This window comes from Emiliania huxleyi (genome assembly GCF_000372725.1).
Source record: "Emiliania huxleyi CCMP1516 unplaced genomic scaffold EMIHUscaffold_31, whole genome shotgun sequence".
NCBI lineage: Eukaryota > Haptophyta > Isochrysidales > Noelaerhabdaceae > Emiliania > Emiliania huxleyi.
Genome location: NW_005199684.1, coordinates 773268 through 799618, shown reverse-complemented (window position 1 = coordinate 799618; position 26351 = coordinate 773268). Strand labels below are relative to the sequence as shown.

General features: G+C 66.9%; 6 protein-coding genes across 6 annotated transcripts; 3 read left to right on the top strand and 3 right to left on the bottom strand.

Annotated features, from left to right (window-relative positions):
- Positions 1-489: 489 nt before the first annotated feature.
- Positions 490-3302, top strand: EMIHUDRAFT_450763 (hypothetical protein; the record flags this gene model as incomplete). The annotated part of the gene is made up of 4 exons (XM_005774691.1): positions 490-2268; positions 2440-2763; positions 2881-3096; positions 3210-3302. The coding sequence occupies 4 exons, from the start codon at positions 490-492 to the stop codon at positions 3300-3302; spliced, it is 2412 nt and encodes an 803-aa protein (XP_005774748.1).
- A 229-nt stretch (positions 3303-3531) lies between these two features.
- On the top strand, positions 3532-6357 carry EMIHUDRAFT_450762 (hypothetical protein; the record flags this gene model as incomplete). Its single annotated transcript, XM_005774690.1, has 3 exons — positions 3532-5166; positions 5455-5697; positions 6151-6357. The coding sequence occupies 3 exons, from the start codon at positions 3532-3534 to the stop codon at positions 6355-6357; spliced, it is 2085 nt and encodes a 694-aa protein (XP_005774747.1).
- Positions 6358-6786: 429 nt separating this feature from the next.
- EMIHUDRAFT_435637 (hypothetical protein) lies at positions 6787-8456 on the bottom strand (the record flags this gene model as incomplete). Its single annotated transcript, XM_005774689.1, has 4 exons — positions 6787-7262; positions 7343-7391; positions 7458-7944; positions 8080-8456. Coding segments are annotated over 2 exons (683 nt in total), but the record flags the coding sequence as incomplete, so codon positions are not given.
- A 3817-nt stretch (positions 8457-12273) lies between these two features.
- Positions 12274-14636, bottom strand: EMIHUDRAFT_463715 (hypothetical protein; the record flags this gene model as incomplete). The annotated part of the gene is made up of 5 exons (XM_005774688.1): positions 12274-12683; positions 12844-12969; positions 13048-13146; positions 13196-13926; positions 14081-14636. 5 exons carry the CDS (start codon positions 14634-14636, stop codon positions 12492-12494), a joined length of 1704 nt encoding a protein of 567 aa, XP_005774745.1. The 3' UTR covers positions 12274-12491.
- Positions 14637-19832: 5196 nt separating this feature from the next.
- Positions 19833-21895, top strand: EMIHUDRAFT_435634 (hypothetical protein). Its single transcript, XM_005774687.1, has 5 exons — positions 19833-20465; positions 20539-20612; positions 20682-20897; positions 20969-21223; positions 21400-21895. Exons 1-5 carry the CDS (start codon positions 19880-19882, stop codon positions 21754-21756), a joined length of 1488 nt encoding a protein of 495 aa, XP_005774744.1. The 5' UTR covers positions 19833-19879; the 3' UTR covers positions 21757-21895.
- A 1811-nt stretch (positions 21896-23706) lies between these two features.
- Positions 23707-26351, bottom strand: EMIHUDRAFT_207508 (hypothetical protein; the record flags this gene model as incomplete). The annotated part of the gene is made up of 5 exons (XM_005774686.1): positions 23707-23934; positions 24072-24162; positions 24247-24338; positions 24527-24561; positions 25949-26351. 5 exons carry the CDS (start codon positions 26349-26351, stop codon positions 23707-23709), a joined length of 849 nt encoding a protein of 282 aa, XP_005774743.1.

Sequence of the window (26351 nt, the reverse complement as noted above, 5' to 3'; positions counted from 1 at the left end):
CCCCGGACCGCCCGTCCGGGACCGCTCCGGGACGCACGCCGGCGAAGCACCATCAAGCTGCTGTACGGCCCCGGCATCGCCTTCCCAGGCTTAGCTAGACTGGAGAGATATTGTGGACATGGTTGGTCTCTACAATATATACACTGACACTGAACCTCTCAGAGCTCGTCCCGGTCCGTCACGGCCATCCTCGGCCTCCGGAGGGCCCCCGGCCGCGGCGCGGTGCGGCGGAGTCACAAATCCGACGGCCGGCAGAGCAAGCACCGGGGGGACGCGGTCGGGCGATCTAAGGCCCAGTGAGGCGTATGCATTGCCCATCCAGGGCTATCACCTGGACCTATCAACAGGCGCCTGCGGCGCCGTGGTCAGAAGCTGCTGCTCCCACCTGTTCACACTAGTGGACAGTAGGTCAAAAGAAACAGCTCGCGCGACCAGACCTTGCCCCGAGAATGACCTTGCCCGCGAGCGAGGCCCGAGACTGACCTGCCAATGTGCGGAGCGAGGCTCGGCGAGGATTTGCCTCCGCCTGGCCCAGACGTCGGGCCAACGCCACCTCGCCGAAGCGGGCGGCGCCCTGCGTCCAGCCCGGCCCTGCAGCTGCCGTGCGACGACGCTGCGATTGCGGCGCTGCTCTCACCGAGAAAGCTGGCATTGGATTGCGGAGGCGCCAGCGCTGGTGGTGTTGAGGCGACAAAGCTGCTCAAGGCGTCCTTCGGCTCACTTAGCGACAACCGCGCCGCGCTCGATTTAACCGGGCCCTTCAAGGACGCTGAGCGCGCCGTACTTCTTGACAGCGAGACGCGACATGTGCTCGCCGCCGCAGTTGTGCACGTGCGTGCTGGCTCGGTGCTCGAGGTCCCTCTCTTCGCTACAGCCAAGAAATTCCGGGGGCAAGGCTTCGGCTCTGCGCTCTATGCGGCCCTCGCAGGGCTCGGTCGCCGCCTCGGCCTGCAAACCCTCGTCGTCTCAGCCACAGACGAGTCTCGTGCCTTTTGGGTCCGGCAGGGGCTGCACGCCAAAAAGTTCTGCGGCGCGGCGGAGAAGAGCGCGATGAGCTCGCTGGAGCAGCGCGGCCTCGTCACCTCCTTCCAAAACACGACGCTGATGGCCGCGCCCATTCCGCAGGGCCTCGAGCCGCCGCCCCTCGCGCTCGACCAGCGCGACCGCGACCGGCTCCCCGGCCTGAAGGCGCGTGCCGCCGCCTCTACGCACTGCTACGAGGACATCAACGATAAGGGGAGCTTCTGGGTCGCGGCCGATGGCAGCCGGCAGTGGCGCGCGCCCTACCCTGCGGATGAGATGCTGACCGGCGTCGACCCGAACGTCAAGTGGGTGCCGTACAAGGAGCTGGAGGCCTTCTTTGCGGGTCCAACGCGCGGGTGGGGCTTGCGCTGCACGCGAGACATTAAGGACACGGAGTTTGTGGTGGAGATCGTCGGCCGCTGCCTCTCGTTCGAGGAGTACGAGCAGCTCGAGGACAAGACCTACGCGGTGGGCTTCCCCGAGAATATTAGCGAGGCTAAGCGCGCGGCGGGCGATCGGCTGCAGTACATCGACCCGAAGACGGAGGGGGGGCTGTGGCGCTTCATCAACGACTCGGAGGAGGCGCCCAACCTCCGCCTCGTCTACATCCCTCGCTTTGAGAAGCCCTCGGCCAAGAATCCAGACGGCGTGCTCCCGAAGCGCGCCTTTCTCCAGGCAGCGCACGACATCCCCGCGGGCGTCGAGCTCACGTGGGACTACGGCCCCGCCTACCCACGGCCCTGGAAGGAGGCCGAGGCCTCTGAGGCCGGCGGACAGGCGTTGCGGGTCGATGAGGGCGGCCGCAGAGCAGCAGCAAAGTGGGCGAGCGCAGAGCCCGGCAGGTCTGTGTCCTCGCCCACTCCAGCCGACGTGGGGGCGGCGGAGCGTTGCCGCGGGGAGGCTTCCACTCGCGGTGGCACGGGCGAGGGGCGGGTGTCTGGGGGGGCAGACGCGCGGGTGGAGAAGCCGGCGCTTGCAGAGCGCGACCGCGCGACCACCGACCGCAAGCTGTGGCCGGGCGCCTTTGACGCCGGGTGGCGCATCCGCGAGGCCTGCCGCAATGCGGCTAAGAACAGCCACTGGAAGTACGTCAGCCCTGAGGGCAAGGACTACACCTCCGCTGCCGCGGCGGCCAGCGCTTCCGGCCGCGGTGAGTCGAGGCCCTCTGGGCTCGTGGCAACCGCTGCCGCCGCCTCCTCCGGGCACGAGTCCGGTGCTGAGAGCGAGTTGGAAGTGGAGTGCGAGGTGGAGGACGCGACGGGGGCGGCGGCGGCAGCGGCGACAGCGGAAGCGGCGGCGGCGGGAGCGGCGGCGGCTGCGGCGGAAGCGGCGGAAGCGGGTGTGATGGGCGGGAGGATCCGATCGAGGATGCTCCCCGCGGGCACACACGTGCGTTTCAGGTGGGAGACCGAGAAGGGAGACAAGGAGTGGTTCGCCGGCGTGATCAAGAGCTACTCCTCCCGGCGTGGGCTCTGCGTCGCGTACGACAACGGCGAGACTCAGTACGAAGATTTGGACGACTGGGGTCTCGACGACTTGGAGGTTGTCGGCTTTGAAGGTGACGATACTACCTCCTCTTTGCAGCACCTCCACGCCTTCGACACTTCAAGCGATGAGGAGGAGCCGCACATGACGGGTGCGCTCTCGGCAGAGGACGCGGCGGCTACCTCGGCAGAGGACGCGGCGAGGGCCCCGGCTCGCGCGTGCTCGACGTGCACGCTCCTCTGCGACGACCCGCAGGTGCGGAGCTGTCAGGCGTGCGGCGCGAGGCTGCCGCCGCTGCTAGGGCGTCCGCCGGCGCCCTCATCCGGCCCTCGCCGCCCGCGCGGGAGGATCAGCGACGGCGGATACGAGCAGGCGGCGGAGCAGGAGGAGGGCCGGCTCCGCGGGGCAAAGCTGGACGACGAGTGGGTGGGAAAGGGCGAGCTGCCGCCGGCACTGGTCGCGAGGGCGGAGGAGCTCGTGGCGCAGCGCGAGGCGGAGCGATCCGCGCTCTCGGCCTCGCAGGGATCGGACAGCGACAGCGATGCATCACCCGCTTCCTCGCGCAGCAAGCCCAACGAGCTGGCGGGCGTGATCTGCTCCTCCGCGGAGGCGGCAGAGGGAGGGGAAGCGGCGCCGGCGCTGGCGCCGGCGGCCGGGGCGGAGCCAACCCCGGTCAAGAAGCCTTCCTATCGCATCGCGAGGCGATCCCGCCCGTCCGGCTCGCTCAACTTGCAGGCAGAGCCCGCCCGGGCGAGCAGCAGCAGCGAAACGTCGCGGGCGACCTCTGCACGTGAGGCGAAGCGCGAGCTTCCCGGCCCGTGCGAGCCTCTTCCGCCGCCGCCGCCGCCGCCGCCGCCGCCGCCGCCGCAGCCGCCGCCGCCGCCGCCGCCGCCGCCGCCCTCGTCGGCTGAGCCACTGCTGCTGCCGTCATCGGTCGAGCGGCCGCCGCAACGCCCGCGGGCGGTAGCGGACAGCGGTCGCGAGCGAGACGAGCGGCCAAGCTCTAGCAGCGCGTCAGCTCTGATGAGCGCCAAACCGGCGCAGGCCAAGGCGAGCGCTGCGATTCTGCGGCGGGAGGCGCTCGCGCTGTCGGAGGCAGTGGTGACGGCGCGGCAGCAGGCAGCACACGCGCTGCGCCAGCCCGACCCAGCGTACAGGGGCTTAGCCGTCAAGTGGCGCGCGGTTCTCGTCGCTGTTGGCGAGAGATTGCAGCGTGGGCTCGCCAAGTACCACGTCACCGCTGCTGTTCTGGAGTGGCGCGTGCGCACCATCGCGCTCCTCACGAGAAAGGCGCAAGGGGCGCAGGCGCAAGGGTTGCACGACAGCATCTGCTCCTGCCGTTGCGCGGCGCGCCTTTTTGACGACGCGGAGCGGGCCGGCAACGCGGCTGGGTCGGTGGTCGAGGCGGTGTGCAACGCCTCGTACGCGCTGATCGAGCCCTGCTACGAGCTGTACGCGGCGGTGCAGTTTGCGATGAAAACCTTCTCCAACTACAAGGCGTACGAGCCGGACCCGGAAGCGCCGGAAGGTTGGCTCATCCCGCAGAACGTGCCCGCGGACGGTCCCAATCCGAAGCTGTACTGGCATGATGTACCCGCAGACGTTGCACACGAGCGCATCGTTGATGACCCGTCGGTATGGCTTCTCTTCGACTCCAGCGGCAAGCTCGACACCGCGGCGCGCTTCTACGCCACTCTCGTCTCGTTGCCGGAGCACCCCTCGCCGCTCGATGTGCTGCGCGCTTTCGGCGGGCGGCTTCGACAGGCGCGGCGGGCCCTCGGTGTCGAGCCGTCGCACCTGCTGCAGCAGGAGCCGATCGCCTCCAGGATTGATGCGGAGGTGTACGCGTGCATCGAGGAGGCCGACTTTCTGCTGCCCGGCGGCCGTGGCTGCCTCTCTGCCCTCGCCAACGGCTTGCGGCCTTGCTATCGCCTCCTGCAAGAAGCAATCCACCGCCTTCTAAAAGCCAAGGCGTTTGACGAGAATGGCGAAGCGGTGTATCATCTCGCGGGCGCCGACGACCAGCTCGTGTCGGAGCGGGACCCTCGCAACTACCGTCTCATTGAGAGGACTCCCGAGCGTGCCTCTGATTGCGACCACCTCCTCTTGCACGGCGACTCGCTGCTCAACCACGCAGCGGATGCGGCGTCGGCTGCGCTGCGGCCGGTGCTCGTGGAGGCGAAGGAGGCGCAGGCGCTTCAGTACGCCCTAGAGAGCGCCGAGGCCGACGTGAGCAGGCTGTGTCCAGAGGCGTCTTTCGCATCGGCGCCGACAGTCGCCGACACGGGCAGCGGCGCCGCCGCGGGAGAGGCGGAGCGCGCGATCGCCGAGGCGGCTCGTGCGGTCGCTGCCTCGTTCCTTCAAGCCCGCGGCGGCAGCTTGTTACTGAGCTGCCTCTGCACAGAGCTGGATCGGATGATCCCGGCTTGGCGGAACGCTGGGTCGCAGGGGGGTGCAAAGGCCAAGGACCGGATCGAGGCTTGTTCCCGTGGCCTCTTTGAGGTTGTGACTGTGGGCAGCACGTGCACGGTACGCATGGTTGCGAAACCCTCCGCCGCGGCCGCTCCGGGCTCCTCTGAGTCGCACAAGCGCCAGAAGAGGCTCGACGGTTCAGCCGTGAGCACTTCATTCATCAGCCCAGGGCAGATGGCGGCCGCAGTCCCTGCCGCTGCCTCTGCCGCCGCCCCCTCCTCCGCAGTCCCTGCCGCCACCTCTGCCGCCGCCCCCTCCTCCGCAGTCCCTGCCGCCGCCTCTGCCGCCGCCGAATCCTCACCTGCCACTACTCCCGGCGGGCCGGTTTCGAAGCGAGCGGTGGAGGTGGAGCCGCGGGCAGCGGGTAAGAAGCAGAAGCTCACCCCACCGCCACCGCCTCCGCGCTTGCAACCGCCGCCGCCACCGCCTCCGCGCTTGCAACCGCCGCCGCCCCCCGCTCAGCACTTCGACGAGGCGGCATGGGACCCGATGAGGACCATGTCACTTCATCCAATCCACCAGGCGGAGTTGGCAGGCGTGGCGCAGCTCCGCACGGCGTACAACCGCTATGGCGTAGTGCGGCAGCTGGAGTTTGTGACGCCACACCGGGGCGGACGGCTAGCGCTCATCGAATTCACAACCGTAGAGGCGGTCTCCGCGGTGCCGTGTGTTCTGACCGTGGGCGAGGCGCGGCTACAGGCATCGCCTCTCCCGCCGGTGCAGCCACCTCATCCGCTGCCACCGCAGCCGCAGCAACCGCCGCCGACCCCGCAGCGACCACCACCGCCGCCGCAGCCGCCGCCGCCACCACCGCGCCAGCAGCAGCCGCCACCGCAGCAGTCCCAGCCCGCTGCGACGCCTGCGGTGGAGCCGAGCGAACGTGCCATCTTCCTGGCGGCGCCTGTTTCTCAACCGGCGCAGGAACTGCCGCAGCCGCCGCAGCTGCAGCCGCAGCTGCAGCCGCAGCAGCGACCACCGCCGCTGCCGCAGCAGCGACCACCGCCGCCGCCGCAGCAGCGACCACCACCGCAGCCGCAGCAGCGACCACCACCGCAGCCCCAGCCCCAGCCCCAGCCCCAGCACCGGCCGCAGCACCGGCCGCCGCAGCCGCCGCAGCCCCAGCCGCAGCACGTGGAGGAGGTGAGAAGCATTCTGGAGGGTGCACCCGAGGGCGCGATGGAGCTCAGTGCCCTTGGGCCGCTGCTGAGCTCGGCCGTGCGGGAGCAGGTCTCTCTCGCAGGTGGGCTGAAGAACATGCTGAGGGAGTGGGTGCGGGAGGGGAGCAGGATCTTTCAGCTAGTCAAGACGGTTGAAGACGCCAATGGGCGTCTTCTGGCCAGGGCGATCGATGGCGTCCGCTTGAGACGTAGAAAGTAGCCGTGTCGTCGCTACGCCGCGACGCAATCGCTGACACTGACCAGCTGCAGTCCATATGACCGACCCGGCTGTCGTTGTGCGGCTCGGCGCGAGACTACAACCCGGGCTGCTTGGCCACGGCGAGGGCGTGACGAGGCTCAACACGCCGACCCGCCTTCCGTCAACGCTGGGTGACGAGCGCGCCGTGAGCGTGTCGGCTGGAGCTGGCCACAGCCTCGCCCTCACCGGCGGCCTGTGTCTGTCTGCCCCCCCCCCCCCTTCTAACATTGCACCCTCCCCTGTCCTCTCGACTGCATTCCTCTTAGCTCTTTTCATACAAAAATCGTAGAGTAAACGGGTTGGTTGTAGGTTGAGCTCTTGAGGTTGACACACCTGATCGAATGGTACACTGTTCATGCATAATGGTTGTCCCCCTATTTATAACAATAACTCCACTGAGGCAACCAAAAACACAACTCACAAAAAGCTTCACTGCTGTTTACCCACGGCAAACAAAAATCACGGCCATGCGCATCTCCTCCCATGCGCATCTCTATTCTCGTAGATTGCACCCTCGTCGCCGCGCTGCCTCGTGGCGTCACGAGCGGAGGAGGGCGCCACGGCTTGCCGGAGGAGCTCGCCGGCGCCGCCGCCCAGCCGCTGTCGGCGCGGTGCAGGCTCCTCGCTGTCGATCTGCGAGAAGAAACCGCGCATCTCCCTCGCGGGTGTGCTCCTGCAGATGTCCGCGTTGGTGAGACGCGCCACCTCGATCCTGGTCTGCATGCCAGTTTCTCGAGCTTTGTCCAGATCCTTGGCGTACGCCTCGATGGAGGATGAGATGCCGTCGGCGCCCGCCGACCAGTTGCCGCCCACGCGCCGGTCGGGCTGCGAGCCGTCGCCGAGGACGCAAAGCGTCGAGCCGTTGCCTGCAGAGGAAGAGGCGGAGTGTTGTGTGTGTGGGGGGGGGGGGGGAGGGGGGGGGGGGTGGAGCGGAGAGCAGCGGCGCCGAGTCGGTCCGAGAGACGCCTCAGCTGCTGCAGCGACGCGTTCTGCGCCTAAGTAATAACGATCGACTCTCGTTGGTAAGTAAGCCTCAGCTGCGCCAGCGAAGCGTTCTGCGCCTCGTCCACGATGACAAACGCGGCCTCGTGCGTGCGGCCGCGCATGCCAGCGAACGACTGCGTCTCGAGCAGCCGCGCGGCGGCCAGGGCGTCTGCCGCCGTGTGGTCGGCCATCACCTTGGTGATGGCGTCGAAGAGTGGCGTCAGGAGCCGTGTCTTGGCCTCCTCCTCCTCGTCCTCGTCAGCGCGGCCAGTGGGGTCCGGGCGGCCGAGGATGACCTAGGGGACATGTCCGAGACTCTCCGCGGCGTCTCTTGGACAGCACCGTCCGGGCAGCAGAGGAGAGGACCCGGGCCACACTGCCTTTGCGCAGCCGCTGGAGCCCCTCCTGCACCGCGAACAGGGTCTTCCCCGTCCCGGCGGGCCCGTAGGCGACGATGATGTCCGCATACGACAGCTGCCGGTGATACCGTCGCTGCCCGTCGCTGTTCGGCACAAATTGCACCTGCTGGTACTCTCCCCAGGAGAAGTTGGCCGCGGGCTTCACCTGCGACCAAAACAGCAGACCTGCCGGTCAGGTGTCGGGAGGTCCCGTGCTAAAGTGCTCAGAAAGACACGCACCGGCCCGGCGTCAGGGAAGTGTCTAGGAAGTGTCTAGGAAGTGTCTGAGAAAGACACGCACCGGCCCGGCGTCAGGGAGCAGGGAGAGGGGCGAGGTGGTGGGCAGGCGACTCGCTGCGCCGCCGCCGCCGCCGCCACGACCGCTGCCACCACCGCCGCCGCCGCCGCCGCCGCCGCCGCCGCCGCTGCTATCACCGCTGCCGCCGCCGCTGCTGCGGACACCGCTTGTTGCGTTGTTTTGCCGCTGTCGCTTTGCGCACGGCGAGCCGCCCCGCTCCCACTCGTGAGCGTCGCGGCCGTCTCGCCGCGGCTGCAGCGAGGGGGGGTCCGCCTCCGCACCCCCGAGGTCCCAAGGCCTTGGGGCAGCGACCGCGAGGCGGCGGCCGGGCGAGAGCTCCTCCGCCTCTTCCCGCTGCCGCCGCCGTCCGCCGGACGCCTCTTCCCGTCGGCCCTCTCTTCCCGGCGCCTTCCGCGCCTCGGCGCCGCTGCCCGCAGCCGGAAACTTGATCTCGTGCCGCGACTCGAGCAAACGCGCCGCCGCACCCACGTCGCTCGGCGAGCCCCTCACGACTAGCTCCTGCCCCGAGGCGCCTCCGTCTCGAGTCACCTCGAGCGTGGCCGGAGCGACGCGGCGCCGCAGATCCTTGATGATGCTGCCTCCCTTCCCGATGATCTCGCCAGCCTTACCTGCGCCGAGATGTACTCGCAGCTCCACCACCGCGGGAGGCGAAGCGGCCGACGAAACCTCACCATCGTGTGATGCGTTTGCCGTCGCCGATGTCGCGGTTGAGGTCGACGCCATGCTCCGCCGCATCTGCTCCGCAAGCTCCGCTGCTTTCCTGCGCACCTGCGGTGAGGGGGCGAGGGGGAGGCAGGTGGTGAGGGGCGTGTGGTGCGTGCGTGCAGGTGGTGGCGGGCGGGTTGACCTCCGTCTCCTCGCGAAACGCCTTCTGCCGACGCTGCTCGGCCGCCTCCGCCTCCTTGGCCGCCTTGTCCGCCGCCCGCTCCCTCTCTGACGCCCGCTGCACCTCTGCCGCCCGCTCCGCCTCGGCTGCTTCTTGCTGCTCGTCCTCGTCGTCCTCGCCCTCGTCGTCAGAAGCCGGGTACCACCTCCGGGTGAAGCCGCCGCCGCCACTCGGCACAAACTCAGCGGCGTCTGGGTTAAGCGCGTTGCTGGCCGCAGCTGCCTGAGGCGGTTGCGAGCGCGCGTGACGGAAGCGGCAATTTTCGCCGTTCCGGCAATTCCCGGCGGAGAAGAACTTGCAGACGGACCGCTGCTGGTCGAGCTCCTTGTCCAAGACGGAGCGACGGGAGTCAGAATCAGCAACGCCCTCGTCCTGATTATTCGCCCAGTGCACAGATCCGGCGCGAAGAATGTCCTCGTCGCGCGTCCCCATCATCTCGAGGGCATCCGCCGCGGCTTGAGGCTCAGAGAATGTCACCCAGCTGAGACGGGTAGAGCCGCCCCGCGGGAGCGAAAGCACCACGCGTTCGACCGTGCCGTACAAGCCGAAAGCGTAACGTAGGGCCTGACAGTCGATGCTTGCTGGAAGGCCACGGCAAAATAGCACGCGGCGCGTGTCGCTCTCGCGATCGATCACACGGCGCGTGTCGCTCTCGCGATCGATCACAACAGGTCTCATGAGTACAAAAGGGGACCGGTCCTGCGAAGAGACAGTCCGGGCTTGCCAACAGAAAGAATTCGTGCGGGCATGCCATCCCGCCCTTGGGTTGTCTGTTTTCTTTCTTTCTTTTGAGTCAGAAATGTCGTCCTTGCGCGAGGAAGGCTCGATAAACTCGAGGGGCCAAAATACGCTGCGAGGAGAGCGGACTTACGCCGAGAGGCGAGAGAAGCCGCCATAGCAAGGGATCGATCGATCGGCACAGGCGGCGGCGGCGTCTCAGAACGAGGCCGAGGAGAGCGATGAGTCAGAGGATGAAAGAGGAGGAGAGAGACAGGGAGAGAGAACGACGAGAGTGGGAAGACCGCGAGGACCGAGGTGGCATGAATGAACGAAGCTCGAAGGTCGCTGCGAGAATTGAGCACTGCGCACTTGAGCACTGGATAGGGTCGATTCCGCATGGTACGGGACCCCTCGATCGTCTCGCCCTCCCTCGCGAGAATTGGCGAGAGACTGCGAAGAGAGATCGGAAGAGGTAGACGCCCAAGGGTGGGCGACGGGCCGACGGCTAGCACCACACTCCTCTCCTTTAAAATCCCTGTGTGGTGGCGGCGTGCCGTCCTCCCATCCCTCCCTTGGGTTGTCTGTTTTCTGTCTCTTCTTTTCTTTTTCTGTCCCTTCCGTTGTCTGTTGACCCCAGCCGCTGTTTGGTTTTCTGTGTGTTCTCGACGTTCGTGGTCGCGTGGGCGTGATGGAGTGGGGCAGCCTGATGGCCCTGCTGAACAAGCATCAAGCTCCTCTTGTAGCTCGATCGGTCACACCGCCATCGCCGCCGACGTCTCCCAGCGAGACTATGGAGAGGGGGGACGACACTGCTTCGGCAGCGTGCACCTCGATCCTGTACCGTGGATTCGTACCGTGTTTGTTATGGACCCCCCCAATAAACACACCAGTGAGAAAGGGCGAGACGATCGAGGGGTCCCGTACCATGCGGATTCGACCCTATCCAGTGCTCAAGTGCTCAATCAAGGCAGCCTGTGTGTGTGATTGATCTCTGTCTTTTGTGTGTGTGTGTGTGAGTGAGCACCACAGTCACAGCCACAGCCACAGCCACAGCCACCACAGCCGCAACAACAACAACAACTAAAAACTCTCTCTTCTCCACTGAAGCCAAAACAAGAAACAAATTTGCGCACGTGGCAGGAGAATTCCCGCCGCCCGAAGAAGGCACATTCCGAGTTCGCTATTTGCCGCACCCGGGACACACATGCTGCGCGCCCCCGTGCTCCAGCTGCTCATCGGGAGCGCCGCTGCCCAGGGACGCACGCGCATTTCATTGGCCAGTGTGGGAAATCTCCCCATTCCCGACCCTAACGATGCCAACTCGCACCAGCTCTGCGCTGACTGGTTCAACGACTGCTCTGTCAACCCCGACTGCGTGGGCTCTGCAACAGACAACAGGGGCTGTCCAGAGGACCTGATGCGCAAAGCCCCGCAGGATTTGCTGATGCGCTGCTACCCTGGCGTGTCGGGCTACTGCACGCATGAGTACTGCTGCAAAAACGGGGCATTCCAAGACCCGCACCTCGCCTTTGCAAACGGCGGGCGCGCCGACTTCCGTGGCCGGAACGGCATGTTCTACAACTTCTTGTCGGCGCCCGACCTCGCCGTCAACGTCAAGATTGAGGATGCAAAGTTCCTGCTGGGCAACACTATGAGCGCGGAGAAGAAGGTGACGGTCGACGGGAGCTTCATCACCGAGGTGCATATCGTGGCGCGCGTTGGCGGCGCCAAGCGCAAGTTTGCCAACATCTCGTTCTGGGCCTCAGAGCTGAACGACCAGAACTGGGGTTGGAAGACGGTCAACGGCACGTGCGGCGGCAACTTCTTCCGGATCGGCAAGAAGGCCTCCAAGCAGTGCGAGGAGCTGACGTTCGCCATGAAGTCATCCAGCGGCAACGCCACGGTTGGTGACTGGGTCGTTTGGATCAAGGGCAGCCCCGTGTACGATCGGATCTCGGGTCCTCACCATCGCCTCGATCTTGGTTTCCACTCGATCGGCGACGTGGCCGCGCGGTCCCGCCCGCACGGCCTCATCGGCCAGTCGTACTCGTCGCCGCTTCCACGCAACGGCAAAACCGACAACTACCCGGCCGAGGGCTACTTCAAGACGTCAGCCATGGCGGAGGGTGCCATTGATGGACAAGCGGAGAATTACGAGGTGACATCTGCGTATGCCACGCAGTTCACATTCTCCCGCTTTGACGAGCCGATTGAAAAGGTGCCAGTCAAGTCGCTCGCGCTGGGAGGCGACGCAGCGTCTGTGGAGCGTGTGTAGGGTTTTCAGTGGATCGTCTTCTCGCCGTTGAAGAGGTGGCGATGCGACCCCTCGCTGCAAGCCTCTTTTCGTGTCGGCTCGCTGAACTTGAAGCGCGATCCCGTCGCACCAGGCAGCTCTCTCCCCGGCTCCCGGGTGAGTCGCGTCTCTCGTCTCTCTGCGGGCGACGGTCGGGGTCAGTTTGCACTCTGGCCGTGTCTGCTGTGTCTCAAACGTCGCAGTAAGCATGTGTGCGAGTGCGCCAACACCACCCCAATGTGTTGAATAGGCGTGTGTTGAGGTACATTTGGGTAAAAATGCAGCGCTCTCCGGCGTACCTATACACGGCTCGCGAGGGACGTCTCTCGCTCATACAAACCATGCGACCCGGAGGTGCGTGCTCTTTTGTCTTTTCAGGCGCATGCGCTCGCTCGCGGCTCGCAGCTCGGCCCCGCGGCCCATAACGCTGCCTCCTGCCGACCATTGTGCGCCTTGGGCACGTGTAAATAGCGCTGTGGGCCCGAGCCTCGGCCCTCACTCGCCCTGGTACTTGTTGTCGGAGCCGCGCGCCTTGGCTCCGACCTGCTTCGCCCCCTTCTCGTACGTGCGCTTCTCCTTCTTCTTCTTGCCGGCGTCGCGCGCCTTCAGCTCGGCCGCGGCGATGGCTGCTGCGCCGCCCGCGGCGCCCGCCTTCTTCTTCTTCCCGGCGGCGGCGGCGGCGCGTGCCTTGCGGCGAGGGAGCGACGAGGGAGGCAGCGAGGTGGGCGGGGAGGGACAGGGCGGGCAAGCTGCCGACGAGAAGGGGCGAGCTGCGGGGAGTGGGGTGCAAAAAGCGCGAAGGCGCGGAGGAGGCGGCGCGGAGGCGTGGGGGCGGCGCGGAGCTCACCTTGAGCACCGCCGCCACGTCGACGCCCTTGGCCTCGCCGCCCGCGCCCTCCTCCTCCGCAGCCGGCGCCGCCTCTGCCTCGCCGGTGGCGGCGCCTGCTCCGCCGTTGGCCGCCGCCGCCGCCGCCTACGGGACACGTCGCGCGGCTCGTCACGGACCGCCGAGATCGCCTGCACGAGGCAGGGACGGGGCGGCACATCGCGCCTTCTTGGCCGCGCGCTTGGCGGCCGCCTTGGACTGGCCCGCCGCCGCCGGCTCCGCCGCAGACTGCTCCGGCGCCGCCTCGAGCTCGAGCAGCAGCGCCTGCTCAGAGCTCGGGCGGTCAAGGGACGCGCACGCCCGCCGGCTCCACCTCGCGCGGCCGCAGCGCCTCGACAGACTCCTCCTCCGCCGTCTTCTTCTTCTTGGGCCGCTCCTTGGCCGCAGCCGCAGCCGCCGCCTCCGCCTCCCTCGCCGCCGCGGCCGCCGCGGCCGCCACGGCATCCTCGGACTCGCTCTCCTCCGACTCGCTCTCCGCCTCCGACTCGCTCGCGTCCGAGTCGGTGAGCGATGGCGCGGGCGGCGCCTCCTCGTCAGACTCGTCGTCGGCCCAGTTGCGCTGCCCCACGCCCGCCTTGACCGCCTCGAACGCGGCGCGAGACTCCTCGGCCGCCTTGGCCGCCGCGGCGCGCTTCTTCTCCGCCCTCTCCTCCTTGCGCCGATTCTTCTCCCGCAGGATCTCAGCGCTGTCTTCGCCCGCGAGGCCCATCAGCGCCGCGAAGCCGTCCGCCGCCTTCTTGGCCGCCGGCTTCTCCTCTGGCTTGGGCGGTGGCGCAGAGCGCGGAGGCGGAGGCGCCGCGCCGTCGGGACGCCTCCAGCGGCCCTCTCCGTTGGTCTCGCGGTTCCCGAGCTTCGGCTTGTACACGCCCGACTTGTCGCCGCGCACGGCCGGGCGCGTCACGTCCATCGACCCGGCCGGCGCGACGTAGACGGCGGGCGGGATGCCCCACTCGTTGGACTTTGGCACGCCGAGCAGCCCCATCCCGTCCGCCTTGAACTTGAGCGGGTGCGCCACGCCGCACTCGGTGCGGAGAGTGCCGAGGACTGAGGCGGGCAGTCGCGCGGGGGCTGAGCGGCGCGGGCCAGGCAGCAGGGCAGGGCGGCGCGGGAAGGCAGGGCAGGGCGGCGCGGGCAGGGCGACGCGCAGGGGCGCTTGGCGCGGCGGGCGGCGGTGGGCGGCGGCGGCGGCCGGGCCGACGCGCGCCTCGCTCCACCTCTGACGTGTCCCAGAAGGGGCTGACGTAGACGCAGATGATGTGGCCGCCGTGCGCCATCTGCATGCCTGCGCCGCTCACCTTGGCGGAGGAGCCAAGCTTGCCCTCCCAGAGGGCGGCGACGATCTTGCGCCACATCTCGTCCACCTCCTCCGCCTCGGCCTGGATCAGCCACTTGCCCCGCCCAAAGTTGTGCGCCTTGAGCGTCGCAGTGAGCGTGGAGAGCGACTTGCTGCCCACCGCCTGCCAAGCCTTTTTCGCCTCGGCCTCGGCCTTGCTGCCGCCCTTCTCCTCCTCGGCCTCCGCACGATTGCCGCCGCCCTTCTCCTCCGCCTCGTCCTCAGCGCTGCCGCCGCCGGCCAGCGCAGACCGGCCGTCGTGGCGCGCGGCGATCCACTCCTTTCCACACGACCGCGGCGGGAAGGCGCCGGTGAATGAGTCGACGCTCTCGTTGGCCTCCGCGAAGACCCAAGTGTCGCCGTTGTCCTCGCGCGCGCCGCAGTCGACCGTGTGCCGGCCGAGCTCGCTCTCCGTGGTCATTTTTGACTTCGAAGCGAGGCAGGGCTGATGAGATTGTGGCCGTTTGGTTACGCCGCGAGCTCGCGCCACTCTGCTTCGCGGGAAGAATTTTTGCAGCGCCGTGTGCCGTCCTCCAATCCCTCCCTTGGGAGAGAGAGAGAGAGAGAGAGAGAGATGCGAAAAACTCGTCTCGCCACACGCCAAGGGCTTATGCTCTGGCGAGACGTGAGGCGCATGCGCCCAGGAGGGGAGGGGGCATGTGTAACGACACTGCTAGAGATGCCTTTCGGGGCCCAGAGATAAAACTTCTGTGATGCCATGCGTGACCTAGTAGTGTCCCCAGCTATGGGCGTGTCCACGTTGGAGCCAGGTGTGGTGTGGGCGCGAGAATAGCTCCGCCGTTCATGGAGGCAACCGATGCGAGTCGACTGGTGTGTGTCGTCGTGGTTTCGTATCAAGAATTCTCTCTCTCCCCCTCCCTTGGGTTGTCTGTTTTCTTTCTTTTCTGCTAGTTCTTTTGAGTTTGTCTGTTTTCTTCTTTCTTTCTGGTACGGGACTCCATGAACACCCCAGTGACTAGTGTGAGTGAGTGAGTATTCTTGATACGAAACCACGACGACACACACCAGTCGACTCGCATCGGTTGCCTCCATGAACGGCGGAGCTATTCTCGCGCCCACACCACACCTGGCTCCAACGTGGACACGCCCATAGCTGGGGACACTACTAGGTCACGCATGGCATCACAGAAGTTTTATCTCTGGGCCCCGAAAGGCATCTCTACTCGAGTAGCAGTGTCGTTACACATGCCCCCTCCACACACACACACACACACACACACACAGTGACTAGTTGCACCGGCCCTTCTCAGGTTCTCTCGGTTAAGTCGAGCGATGCCGCCCGCCTCTTTTCATTGTTACGACCTTCGAAGTGGCGAATCTATGCGCGTTAGCGGCGGGCACTAACAATGAAAAGAGGCGCGCTGCTTCTCTCCGTCGGGCTCCTGCACGGATCGTAGGTAGGTAAAGGTGAAGAACAGCCAGGCTCGGACTGGACACCAACGCGGTATGGGTGGACGCTGGACAGATGATGACGGATCACAAGAGAGAAACGGTTACTGGACCGTCACGTGTTCAACGACGTTGAACAGTGTTCAACCACGGCGCTGTTCACAGCGCGCGCGGACGGCCGTTCTGCGAGTCCAGCTCCGCTGGACTTTTGTAAAGCATGCTTGTGGCAAGTTATAGACGCTAGTATCGACCTCAGAGACCCAAACCCGAATTAATAATTAAGGCTCAAAGTATGGTTGAACAACCGTTGAACAAACAGGTTGAACAACGATATCCGACTAGTGCGACCGCTAGACGGCGGTCTCTGCCGGCCCCAAGGCTGCCCAGCCCCAGTACCACACCGGCCACGTAGACCGTAGCGCTGGAGTTGGTCAGTGAGGCACTATACGGGCTACGGAACCATGCGCGCGCCGGCCGGATAGGCTGCGCGCAGGGGCCGCGCCGCCTCGATTTCGCATCTCCGCTCCGCGGCCGACTGAGGGGCCAGCTCGCCCGGCGACAAGCCCAGCCATCGCCCAGCGCCCCGTATCGACGGAGGGCACGCAAAAAACCCGCACCTACGACTAGGGTGAGCCCGTGAGGGCGTCGGTGTCGGCCGCGGGCGGGCTGCGAGGAGGGCGCGGGTGGGAGCATGGGAGATGCACCACTGCTCGACGAAGACGCGCCCGACGAAGCCCTGCTTGCGGAGGATGGTCGATCCTCACCTACTAGCGTCGGGCGTGTGCGAAAAAGAGCGCAAATCGGAGCTCAACTCGCGCGCGGCTGGGAAAGGGGTGTGGCACCCCTCCGAAGGCGCCTCGCGAGGAGCTGCTGCTGCCTCCAAACGCGCTCGGGCAGCACGTCGGCGCGCCTGCGGGGTTGGGGAGGTGAAACTATGCTTGCTGGCACGCGCATCCCGCACCACCCCCACGTCCGCGCGCACCATGCCGCCATCCCACCTCACAGCCAAGCGCCATCGCCGTCGGACGCGGCGACGCCGAGCGGTGGCCTCGCAGACGACGAGCGCGATGAGGCCGCCGCGCCGCCGGAGTGGCCGGCGCGTGCCAGCCGCTGGCCCGTCCAGCGTGGCGGGACCGGCTCGCCCATCCTGGCCCGCGCGCTTGCCGACGCGAGAAGATCGCGCGAGAGGGCAAAATGTGGGCAAAACAGGAGCCTTCGCCAACTAAAAAACACAGCACACATGACGACTTAGTGTGGGGAGGGTCGGCGAGCACTCACTCACTAGGCGGCGCCGCAGGGCCGGGGCACTGGCCACGGCCTCGCCGACCACTAGAAGGCGGCCCACCCACTACGCGCACTATCTTAGTGCGCGGGGTGGGCGGGAGGCACTCACCCACTAGCCCGCTCGCCGGCGGCCCACTCACTACGCGCACTATCTTAGTGCGCAGGGTGGCGGGAGGCACTCACCCACTAGCCCGCTCGCCGGCGGCCCACTCACTACGCGCACTATCTTAGTGCGCAGGGTGGCGGGAGGCACTCACCCACTAGCCCGCTCGCCGGCGGCCCACTCACTACGCGCACTATCTTAGTGCGCGGGGTGGGCGGGAGGCACTCACCCACTGTCCGGACACAGCGAATCGATTTCACTTTTGCGAGCGAGTGTGAAGTGATGACGGATGCTCCCACCGAGTTCCTACACTCTGACACTCACTTGCAAGCGTCGGCTCCCAAGCAGCAGCCAAGATGAAGGACGCTGGAGATATTGGTACGCCGCAGCCCACATGCCCCCGACGCCCGAAGCGCCCGCCGCCATCCATTCGTGCGTTCCTCGGCCATCGCCATATTGGACCTGCACCCACACCCATGCATGCACCCATGCAGGCAAGCGGGCAGGCAAGCGCAGGGCGTGCGACAGCAACACCGCTGCGGCGTCGAGCCGTGCTCGCCAGGCTCGGGGCGATGCGTCGCGCAGCGCGCCGTCGCCATCGGCTGGTTCTGCACCACCTCCGGCCTCGGCAGCGTCCGTCCAAGAGCCAAGCACGTCCACGGCTCCTGCGATGTCACCGGCAGGGCCGAGCCAGGAGCCTGTCGAGGACTGGGGCTCCACTCGAGGTCATGTTCATAGATTCCAAAGCATTGTTAATAGCAAAGGGGGGAAAAGGTACCCTCGACCCTCACGCCTGCAACCCTCGCGCGACAGCACCAGTCGTCTGCTGTCATTGACCTAACCGGAGACACCCCACCGGCCAGCCAGCCCGGCCCGCCCGTGCAAGAAGAGGATGATGGAGCACGATTCCAACGCAACCGTGAAGCACGGGAGGCGCGGTACCACTACTGTGTGGGGGACGGAGCTTACCAATCGGGCGGCGCGTCCCGACAAACGCACCGCCTCGACACCCCCCCCGGGAATCCGCTAAGCTTGGGGTCTAGGCTCGCAGAGGTCTCAGCCTCAACATCCGCCAATGCCGAGCCGGGCGCTGGCTCTGGGGAGCAGCATGGGCAGGCCGGTCCTCGAGAGGAGGAGTAGCCTCAAGAAGCAGGGGGAACTGGGCGAGGCACAGGCGGCCTCATCGGCCGACCAGCGCGGGGATCCACCATCGGCGGGGAAATTAGTGTTGTGAGCGGGCCTGAGACAGTGACAGCGGTAACTAGTAGGAGAGATTATATGGGTCAACCTGTATGAGCGCGTTGGGCTGGCGATGGAGAAGTGAGCTTGTGCATGTCTCTACTCTTTCGCCGGCCGGAGGCACTCACTTCCGCGCACTAAGTTAGTGCGCGTAGTAGCCGAGCCGCCTCCCTCCGCCGGCGAAGGGCACCACCTTGTGATTTTTGGGTCAAAATCGTCCCGATTTCATAATGTTCGTTCGTACGTGCATCCGCGGCGCCCAGCGCGGTGCCAGCGGCTCCCATACCTCTAAGAGGCCACCCACCTCCGTATAGACCCTTATATCCGCGGTTTACGCCCAATAGAGGCAGCTGCAAGAGGGCCTGGACGGGCACTGCGGCACACACTGCTCGCTGCTCGGCCATGCGGTAGCGTCTGGTGATGCCGCCCCTGCGCGGGCGGGGGCGTCTCGCTCGGCAGCAACTGCGCCGCGCAGCGCAGGTTCGAGGGTCGCGGTGGGTGGGTGCACTGGAAGACGTAGCGGTCGAGAAAGCGCTCAGCGACCGCTACGTCTCGAGGATGGAGCCGTCGCGCGGACCCGACCGGCCGACCGGCAGTAGCAGCAGGCGCCGGAGGGCGCGGGAGGCAGCGGCGACACCTCGGGCCAGAAGCGCGAGCCCTAGGCTGGTGAGGGGGCCCGCTCATGCGTAAACGGCTCTGGGACTTAGCTAAATCGCGCATCGAAATCGGGACGATTTTGCCAGGGCACCGTCACAAGGTGCTACGAGCGGCCCGCCGGACCACTCCCCTCGCGGCCGGCCGGAGGCACTCACTTCCGCGCACTAAGTTAGTGCGCGTAGAGCGTAGTAGCCGAGCCCGCCTCCGTCCGCCGGCGAAGGGCACTACGAGCGGCCCGCCGGACCACTCCCCTCGCGGCCGGCCGGAGGCACTCACTTCCGCGCACTAAGTTAGTGCGCGTAGTGTCCCGGCCTCCGACCACGACTCCCGGGAGCACTTCACCACTTGACCCGCCTCGGCGCACCACTAGCCCTCGTCCAGCTCACAGACTAACTTGCGCCGACTTAGTTCCCCGCAGGGCCCGGGACCACTCACTCACTACATCATGTGTGCTCTTCACACGACCTGGCCAAGGCTCCTGGGCAAAATGGATTGTTTGCCCACCCTTCACGGCGACTTCACGGCGGAACGAGTCGGATCGACGACTCGCCGCCTGCACCAGCGTGTGCGCCTCGCAATTCTATACAGAATCGACACGTGGTACGTCTTCTCAATCGCTCGTGGAGAGGAGCTACGGCCATTCCTAAGTAGTGTTCAACGACGTTGAACAATGTTCAACGTCGTTGAACACGGTCCAGTAACCGGAAAGCTCTCTTGGACCACGCCTGGTGGGTAGCTGGGTATCTATGTGTCTGACACATTTTGTTTGCAGGAAACAAACAAAAAATAACTTGGTTTGTGTCCCTTCCTTCGGAATCGCTCTCGTTGCAAATCCCTGTTCACGATCGCTCTCGTTGCAAATCCCTCAGAAGTTCACGAAAAAAGAAAGCGCGAGAAAACGCCGTCGGCCGAAACAAGGTGGCTCCGGGGCGAAACCGCTCCTCCGAGCCACTCAGATCGTGACAGCCGCGATGCCCGCCGCCAACATCGCTCCGATGGACTCGCAAGCCAAGCCGCACGCCTCCTCCGAGCCTCTCACTTACTGGGGCCGCGTCCGCGACGTGGCGGCGGCATTCTTCCCGATGGGGTTTATCGCCTTCGGCGGTCCGGCGGCGCACATCGGCCTCTTTCTCAAGACGTTCGTGGAGGGGGAGCGGCCTTGGCTGGACGAGCAGCGCTTCATGGAGCTCATGTCGCTCGGGCAGGCGATGCCCGGCCCCACCTCGACGCAGATGGCCACGGCGATGGGCATCACGCGTGCGGGCGCGCTCGGTGGGCTGGTGAGCTTCTGGCTCTTTGACTGGGTCGGCTTCGCGGTGCAGCTGAGCACGGGCGCGGCGGTGTACTACCTCGACCTCGGCGCGCTCGACACCTACAAGATGGTCGTGCTCGGCGCGGGGCCGGCCGCGATCAGCCTCGTCTTTCTCGCCGCGCGCATGCTCGGCAACAAGGCCTGCGGCGACGACCCGCTCCGCATCTCGCTCGCGCTCTTCACGTGCTTCGTGGCGCTGCTGCTGCCGCGGGAGCACATGCGCTGGGCCGCCTTCGCCTTCCCCGGCGCACAGCCGAGCCCCGCCCGGACCACCACCACCACGGACCGCCACCCGCGACACGGCGCCCCCCTCGGTAGGCCTCATCCTGTTTGGAGGCCTCGTCACCGCGCTCGACGCACGGCGACCGTCGCGGCGGGCCGCGTACGAAAAGGTGCCCGCCACCTCCTCCTCGCCCTTTGACTTCTCGAGCCTCGACTCCCCCACCCGCTCCGCGCCGCAGGCGCTCTCCCCACCAACCGGCAAGGGGCTGCTCAAGCAGATCGGCATCCCGCGCCCGGCCGGCCTCCTCCTCGCCATGGTCGCTGTCGGCTTGTTTCCCTTTGCGTGGGTCGCTCGCGACCTCGCCTGCGGCGGCTTCGGCGGCGCCGGCTCGCGCCAGCTCGCGGTCTTCTCGTCTCTCTACTGGATGGGCTTCTCCATCTACGGCGGCGGGCAGGTGGCTCTGCCGGTGCTCGCGCGGAGGGGCACAGCCGTGACTGACTGACTCGCAGCCGTTGAACGGACCAGGTGGTGCTGCCCATGCTCGAGTCGGAGTTCACGCGCGGCCGCTGCGAGCCGGGCGAGACGGGCTCGTTCCCGCCGCTCGACGCAGAGACGTTTGGCTTCGGCCTTGCGCTCGCGCAGTCGCTGCCGGGGCCGCTCTTCAACCTGTCCGCCTTCCTGGGGGCCGCGGTGGCGGGCGTCGGGGGCGGCATCGTCGGGTTCCTCGGCCTGTTTGGGCCCGGTATCCTGCTCATCTACGCGCTGATGCCCTTTTGGGAGGCGCGCGCCGCGCCGGCCTCCGCCCCGCCCTCCGGGCTTGCCTCTGCCGGGCCGCTTGCACCTCTTCCCGCGCGCGTCTCTCCTCGGGGACCGTCGCTCCGGCACAGCGACGACACGCCTCACCGAGAGCCCGAGCAGGAGCGCTATGTCACCCCCCGCCCCTCCCCTTGCGCCAGTCGCTGCGACGGCATGAGTGGGTGCGCTGCGCCCTCGTGGGCATGAACGCCTCCGCCGTCGGCCTCGTCTTCCAGGCGTGTGTCACGCTCTGGGCAAAGTACTGCACGAACGGCGCCGAGGCGGCCGTCTGCATCCTGGCGATGGCGATGCACAAGCGCTTCGCGCCCGGCGATACGAAACCGCTCGCGCTGCGGCGCGCGTGGCCGGCGCTCGTCATCTTTTCTTGCGCGACGCTTTGCCTCGTCCTCTTCTTCCTCGACCTCAACGGCGCTTACGGCGACTGGTGCCACGTTGCGAAATATGGCGATTTCGCCACCCAGCCAAATCGCACGGAGGCGTGCCCCTCCGCGAGCTGAGCTGTAGCAGAGAGTAGTCCACGCCGTGGGCGCCGGGCGGACGCGGGCGTCGTCGATGGGCGCTGCAAGATAGCTCGTTCGGTCGTTTTTAGAGTAAAGTTCCAGGTTAGGTATAGCACAACCGTGCGGTGCACACAAACCGAACACTCGGCCGTTTAAGGTGTGCACTCCACACAGCAGGCACCCCACCGGCTCCCGCGCTCTAACTTACGTCATGACACCTGTGCGCTATGGGGTCCTAGAGATATGCGGTGAATGCGGTATGCGCTATACTCGCTATCTGGTCGGGCGCTCGGGCCTGTACCACCCTGGAGCCTGATTCGTCCACCTGCGCGCCGCGCCCCATCGGCGTGGCGCACACACAGTTCGCCGTGGCGCGGCGGTGGTCGGTGTGCGAGGCGGGCGCGGGCGGTTGGGCCAGGTACCAATTTTGTCGAATTTATTTCAAAATCTGCAGGCGCGGAGCGCCTGCGAAAATTTTGAAGAAATTTGCAGTCGGGCCTGATTTTCATCAAGATCTTTCAAATTTGCGGTGTGGAGTTGGGGGGTGTGGGTTAGGTTAAAGGGTTATTAGGGTTAGAGGGTTAGGGTTAGGGTTATAGGGTTAGGGTTAGGGTCAGGGTTAGTCTGGTTGTGTCTGTATATGCCAGCGTTGCAGGGTTCTGCGCTGGGATCTGGCCGCACAGCGCCGACGACTAAGACTCAGCCCCACACGCTGACCTACGGCTTTAGGGTTGGGGTTTAGGGTTAGGGTTAGGGTTAGGGTTAGTCTTCTTGCTTGTGTTTGTATGCCAGCGTTGCAGAGTTCTGCGCTGGGATCTGGCCCCAGCGCCGACGAGTAAGACTCAGCACCGCTCGCTGACCCCACCAAATGCCGCCTCAGGGCGCCAGGCCGCCAGCCACTTCTTACACGCGGCCGGCGCCCTCTCGCGGCAAAAGGGTCGAGCGAGCGGGCAGAGTCGCGATGTCTGCGCACCCGCGTGCCGATGGGCGACACACGCAACCGAGAGAGGCCCTGTCGCGCCGCCAGTAGCGTTCTCCGCACTCCCCACGCCACCAATTGCCGCCTCAGGGCGCCAGCCACCTCTTACACGCGGCCGGCGCCCTCTCGCGGCAAAAGGGTCGAGCGAGCGGGCAGAGTCGCGCGATGTCTGCGCACCCGCGTGCCGATGGGCGGCACACGCAATCGAGAGAGGCCCTGTCACGCCGCCAGTAGCGTTCCGCACTCCCCGCATCTCCCCACGCCACCAATTGCCGCCTCAGGGCGCCAGCCACCTCTTGCACGCGGCCGGCGCCCTCTCGCGGCAAAAGGGTCGAGCGAGCGGGCAGAGTCGCGATGTCCCTGCGCACCCGCGTGTTCGCCGCCTATATGCTCTATCCTGTGCCAAGACGGACACATTTTGACAATCAAAATCTACCTCAAAATTTGCGGCCGCCCCTCGAAATTTGCTGATCAAAATTTGCGGTGGCCCGGATCGAAACCTGTACTTTGGCCAAGCGGGCGGGGTGTACGTGGCCGGCGCGGAACGAACTCTTGTCGGGGCGAGGCGGGCGCGGCGGGCGAGCGCGGGGTGGGCGCGGGAGGGCGCGCGGGCGCGGCGCGCGGGGCGCGGGAGGGCGCGGGGGGCGGGGCCAGCAGGGGGCGCGGCTCGTAGGTCGTTAGCTCAATTTCCGGGGGGGGAAGAGCTAAAACACTACACACACAAAACAGTTTAAAATAAAAACAGCAGCTAAATCCTAAAACTAAAAACTCAGCATACAGCATAAGATCAGCACGTGACACACCACGCACCGGGCGGCACCGCTCTCACCTCTCAAGCGCAGGTACAGACGAGCACACACACCTCACACGCAGCTGTTTTAGCTACGAGTAAGAAACTTGAGCGGGTCGTGTTCGCCCAGCGGCAGCGCGTTTGGTTACAGCACAATCGCGCGTCTCGTATCTGACGACTAGAGGTCCTCGATTGGCGCCTCTGCCGGTCGGTCTCGCCAGCCCGAGAGGCCTGATGCGCCGACGTCCGCCAGCGTACACGGAAGCGACGGCGTCGCCATCTCCTGCCGCACGACGAGAGAGGCCGCTCCGCGCGCGAGCTCGAGCCCGGCCGCGTCGGTGGTCAGCGGCACAGAGCCGCCGTTGAGCAGCCGCGCGTGCAGCCGCAGCGCCCGCGGCGGCAACACCTCGCCGAGCAAGTCTGTGTACGCCTGCCGCAAGCCCTCGGGTGATCTCGGGTGATCTCGGGTGATCTCGGCTACTCTCGGCTACTCTCGGTGTACGCCTGCCGCAAGCCCTGCTGCAGCTCCGCGGCGCTCGCCACCCCGTCCAAGTCTGCCGCCATCTCGTGACGCGTCCCGTCCGCAGCCTCGAGCACGACGGGCGTCTCCTGCCTCTCCTCGCTCTCCGCCCCCCTCCTCGCGCCCTCGGAGGCGGGCGCGTGCGCGGGGGGCGGAGGGTGGTGCGGCAAACGCCTCTCTGGCGGGGTCCTCGCAGACCCGTCGCCATCCCTCTGCATGCACGCCACCGAGACCGAGTCCTCCGGCCCGATCTCGAGCTCGAGGAGCGCCGCCTCCGCCTCGCGCTCGGCCTGGCTCACCTGCGTTGTCGGGTGCGCAGAGAGGGGAGTCGGGCTGCGGCTCCTTGCAGCGGCACCCGTCGCCGCACAGCGGGAGACTAAACAGGGAACACCGTGGGCACCGTCGAGGTCGTGTCTTGTCGAGTGCTCGCTAGAGTGCAAGGGAGCGCATTCCGCCATCTAGGCTCGCCCGCCGACACCTCCGAGCCGCCAACCTGCGACGCCGCGCGGCCTCCTATTGCCTCGTTGAGGAAGTCATCAGTGGATGGCTCGTTGGGCGGCGCCGCGCGGATGGCCGAGCCCGCCGCCGCCGCGTCGCGCGGCCGTGTGGCGCGAGAAGAGCGAGCCGCCCTCGGAGGCGGGCTGCCCGTCGTACACGCGCGGGAAGCGGCTCGACGGCGCGTGCCTAGCACCGAGGCGTGCGTGAGTCACAGACCTGAGAGGTTGTGGCGAGAGCAGCGGCTGCGGGGCGCGTGTGCCGCAGCGGGGCGGGGAACTCGTCTTCCGCGAGCGGCGGGCTGCACGGGCTGTCCGGGCTGCCCGGAGGGGGGCTCCTAACGACCGACCCATTCACAGCTCCGGGGTTGAGCAAGTGACTCCTCGGTACACCCGGCGGGCGGCTCCTCGACGGCGACCGGTTGGCGGTGTTTGGCGTGCCTCGAGAGGTGAGGAGCGAGGTCCGGTCCTCGACCGAACCGCGGCTTCTGATGCGCGAGAAGCGGCCTACGACGGACTCGCCCCACCCCATGAGGTGGCACTGGTATCGACGCCCGGTGGCGGGTGCGCGAGAGGCGCGGGCCGTAGAGATTATGCAGCTCGGATCCAGCGATGCCGCCTCGGCCGAAGCGGCTCTTTGGCGGCGGCGTGGCTCCCCGACGTGCGTCTCTTCTCCGGCCTGGTGGGGGCATCAGTCACTAGTCAAAGCCGAGCCGTCTCGTGCGTCCCCGCCTCCGACGCGCGCCAAAGCGAGAGCTGCAGGCCGCGCACGCCTGGGGCGAGGGGCAGGGGCAGGGTGAGGGGCAAGGCAGGGGCAGAGAGGTAGGGGCAGGGTGAGGGGCAAGGCAGGGGCAGAGAGGTGTGTGAGGGTGAGGGTGAGGGTCACAGCCAGGGTGAGCGTTACAGCGAGAGTGTGTGAGTCAGCGAGGGTGATTGGTCAGGGCTGGGGATGACGGCGAGGGGTGGCGGCGAGGGGTGCGAGCGCACCGCCACCATCAGCGCGGCGAGCGACGAGCCGAGCAGCAGAGCGGCGAGGAGGCGCTCGACCAGCTCGGCGGGCAAGTCGCCGGGCAGCGCCGCCGAGAGGGCGACAGCCGCGGGCCACAGAGGCCGCTCGGGGCCGGCGGCGTCCGGCGGCGCCCCGCCCAGCGGGGGCGGTGGCGGCGCCGCCTCACCCGGAAGTCCTGAGGGCGGGCCTCGATGAGAGGGGTCTGGCGAGGGCGGCGGGGGAGAGACTGCGACGAGCGGCGGCGGCGGCGGCGGCGGCGAAGCGCGTGGACGCGACGACCGGCGAGGCCGAGGCGGCGGCGGCGGTGGAAGTGGAGGTGGCGGCGGCGGCGGCGGCGGTGGCGGCGACGAGGACGTGGGTAGGGCGGCGGCTGCGGGCGAGCTGTGGCACTGCCGACCCTTGAGCGGCTGGCAGTAGCCGCAGGAGCACTGGCAGTGCGAGTAGAACTGGCCGCATTGCTTCCACTCCACCTTATAGCGGCAGGAGCGCGCCTGCCAGTCTCCAGCCTCGCGCGGAAAAGCGACGGCCCACTCGTCGTGGCAGCCTCGCTGGCGATCGACGGCAGGAGGCTCCTGCTCCGAGGGCGCCTTGGGCAGGATGCACGAGGTCATCTCGCTGTCGCTGCACCGCACGCCAGAGTCGTACAGGTGCCGCGCGCAGCAGTCGATGCCGCCCGGCTGCTGCCAGCAGTTGACGCCGCCGCACCGATTGCACTCTGCCGGGCAGCAGACGCTGGCCAGGAGCGCCTGCGAGCCCGGTTTGTGCACGCTGCCGATGATGCCTCGGGAGCACCCAGCCAT

What these genes read in the sequence shown, in the direction of transcription:
- EMIHUDRAFT_435634 (XM_005774687.1), top strand. Translation starts at nt 19,880, where the DNA reads ATGCCCGCCGCCAACATCGCTCCGATGGACTCGCAAGCCAAGCCGCAC. An exon ending in CCATCTACGGCGGCGGGCAG is followed by an intron (nt 20,898 to 20,968) that starts GTGGCTCTGCCG and finishes TGAACGGACCAG; the next exon opens with GTGGTGCTGCCCATGCTCGA. An exon ending in CGCTGATGCCCTTTTGGGAG is followed by an intron (nt 21,224 to 21,399) that starts GCGCGCGCCGCG and finishes CCCTTGCGCCAG; the next exon opens with TCGCTGCGACGGCATGAGTG.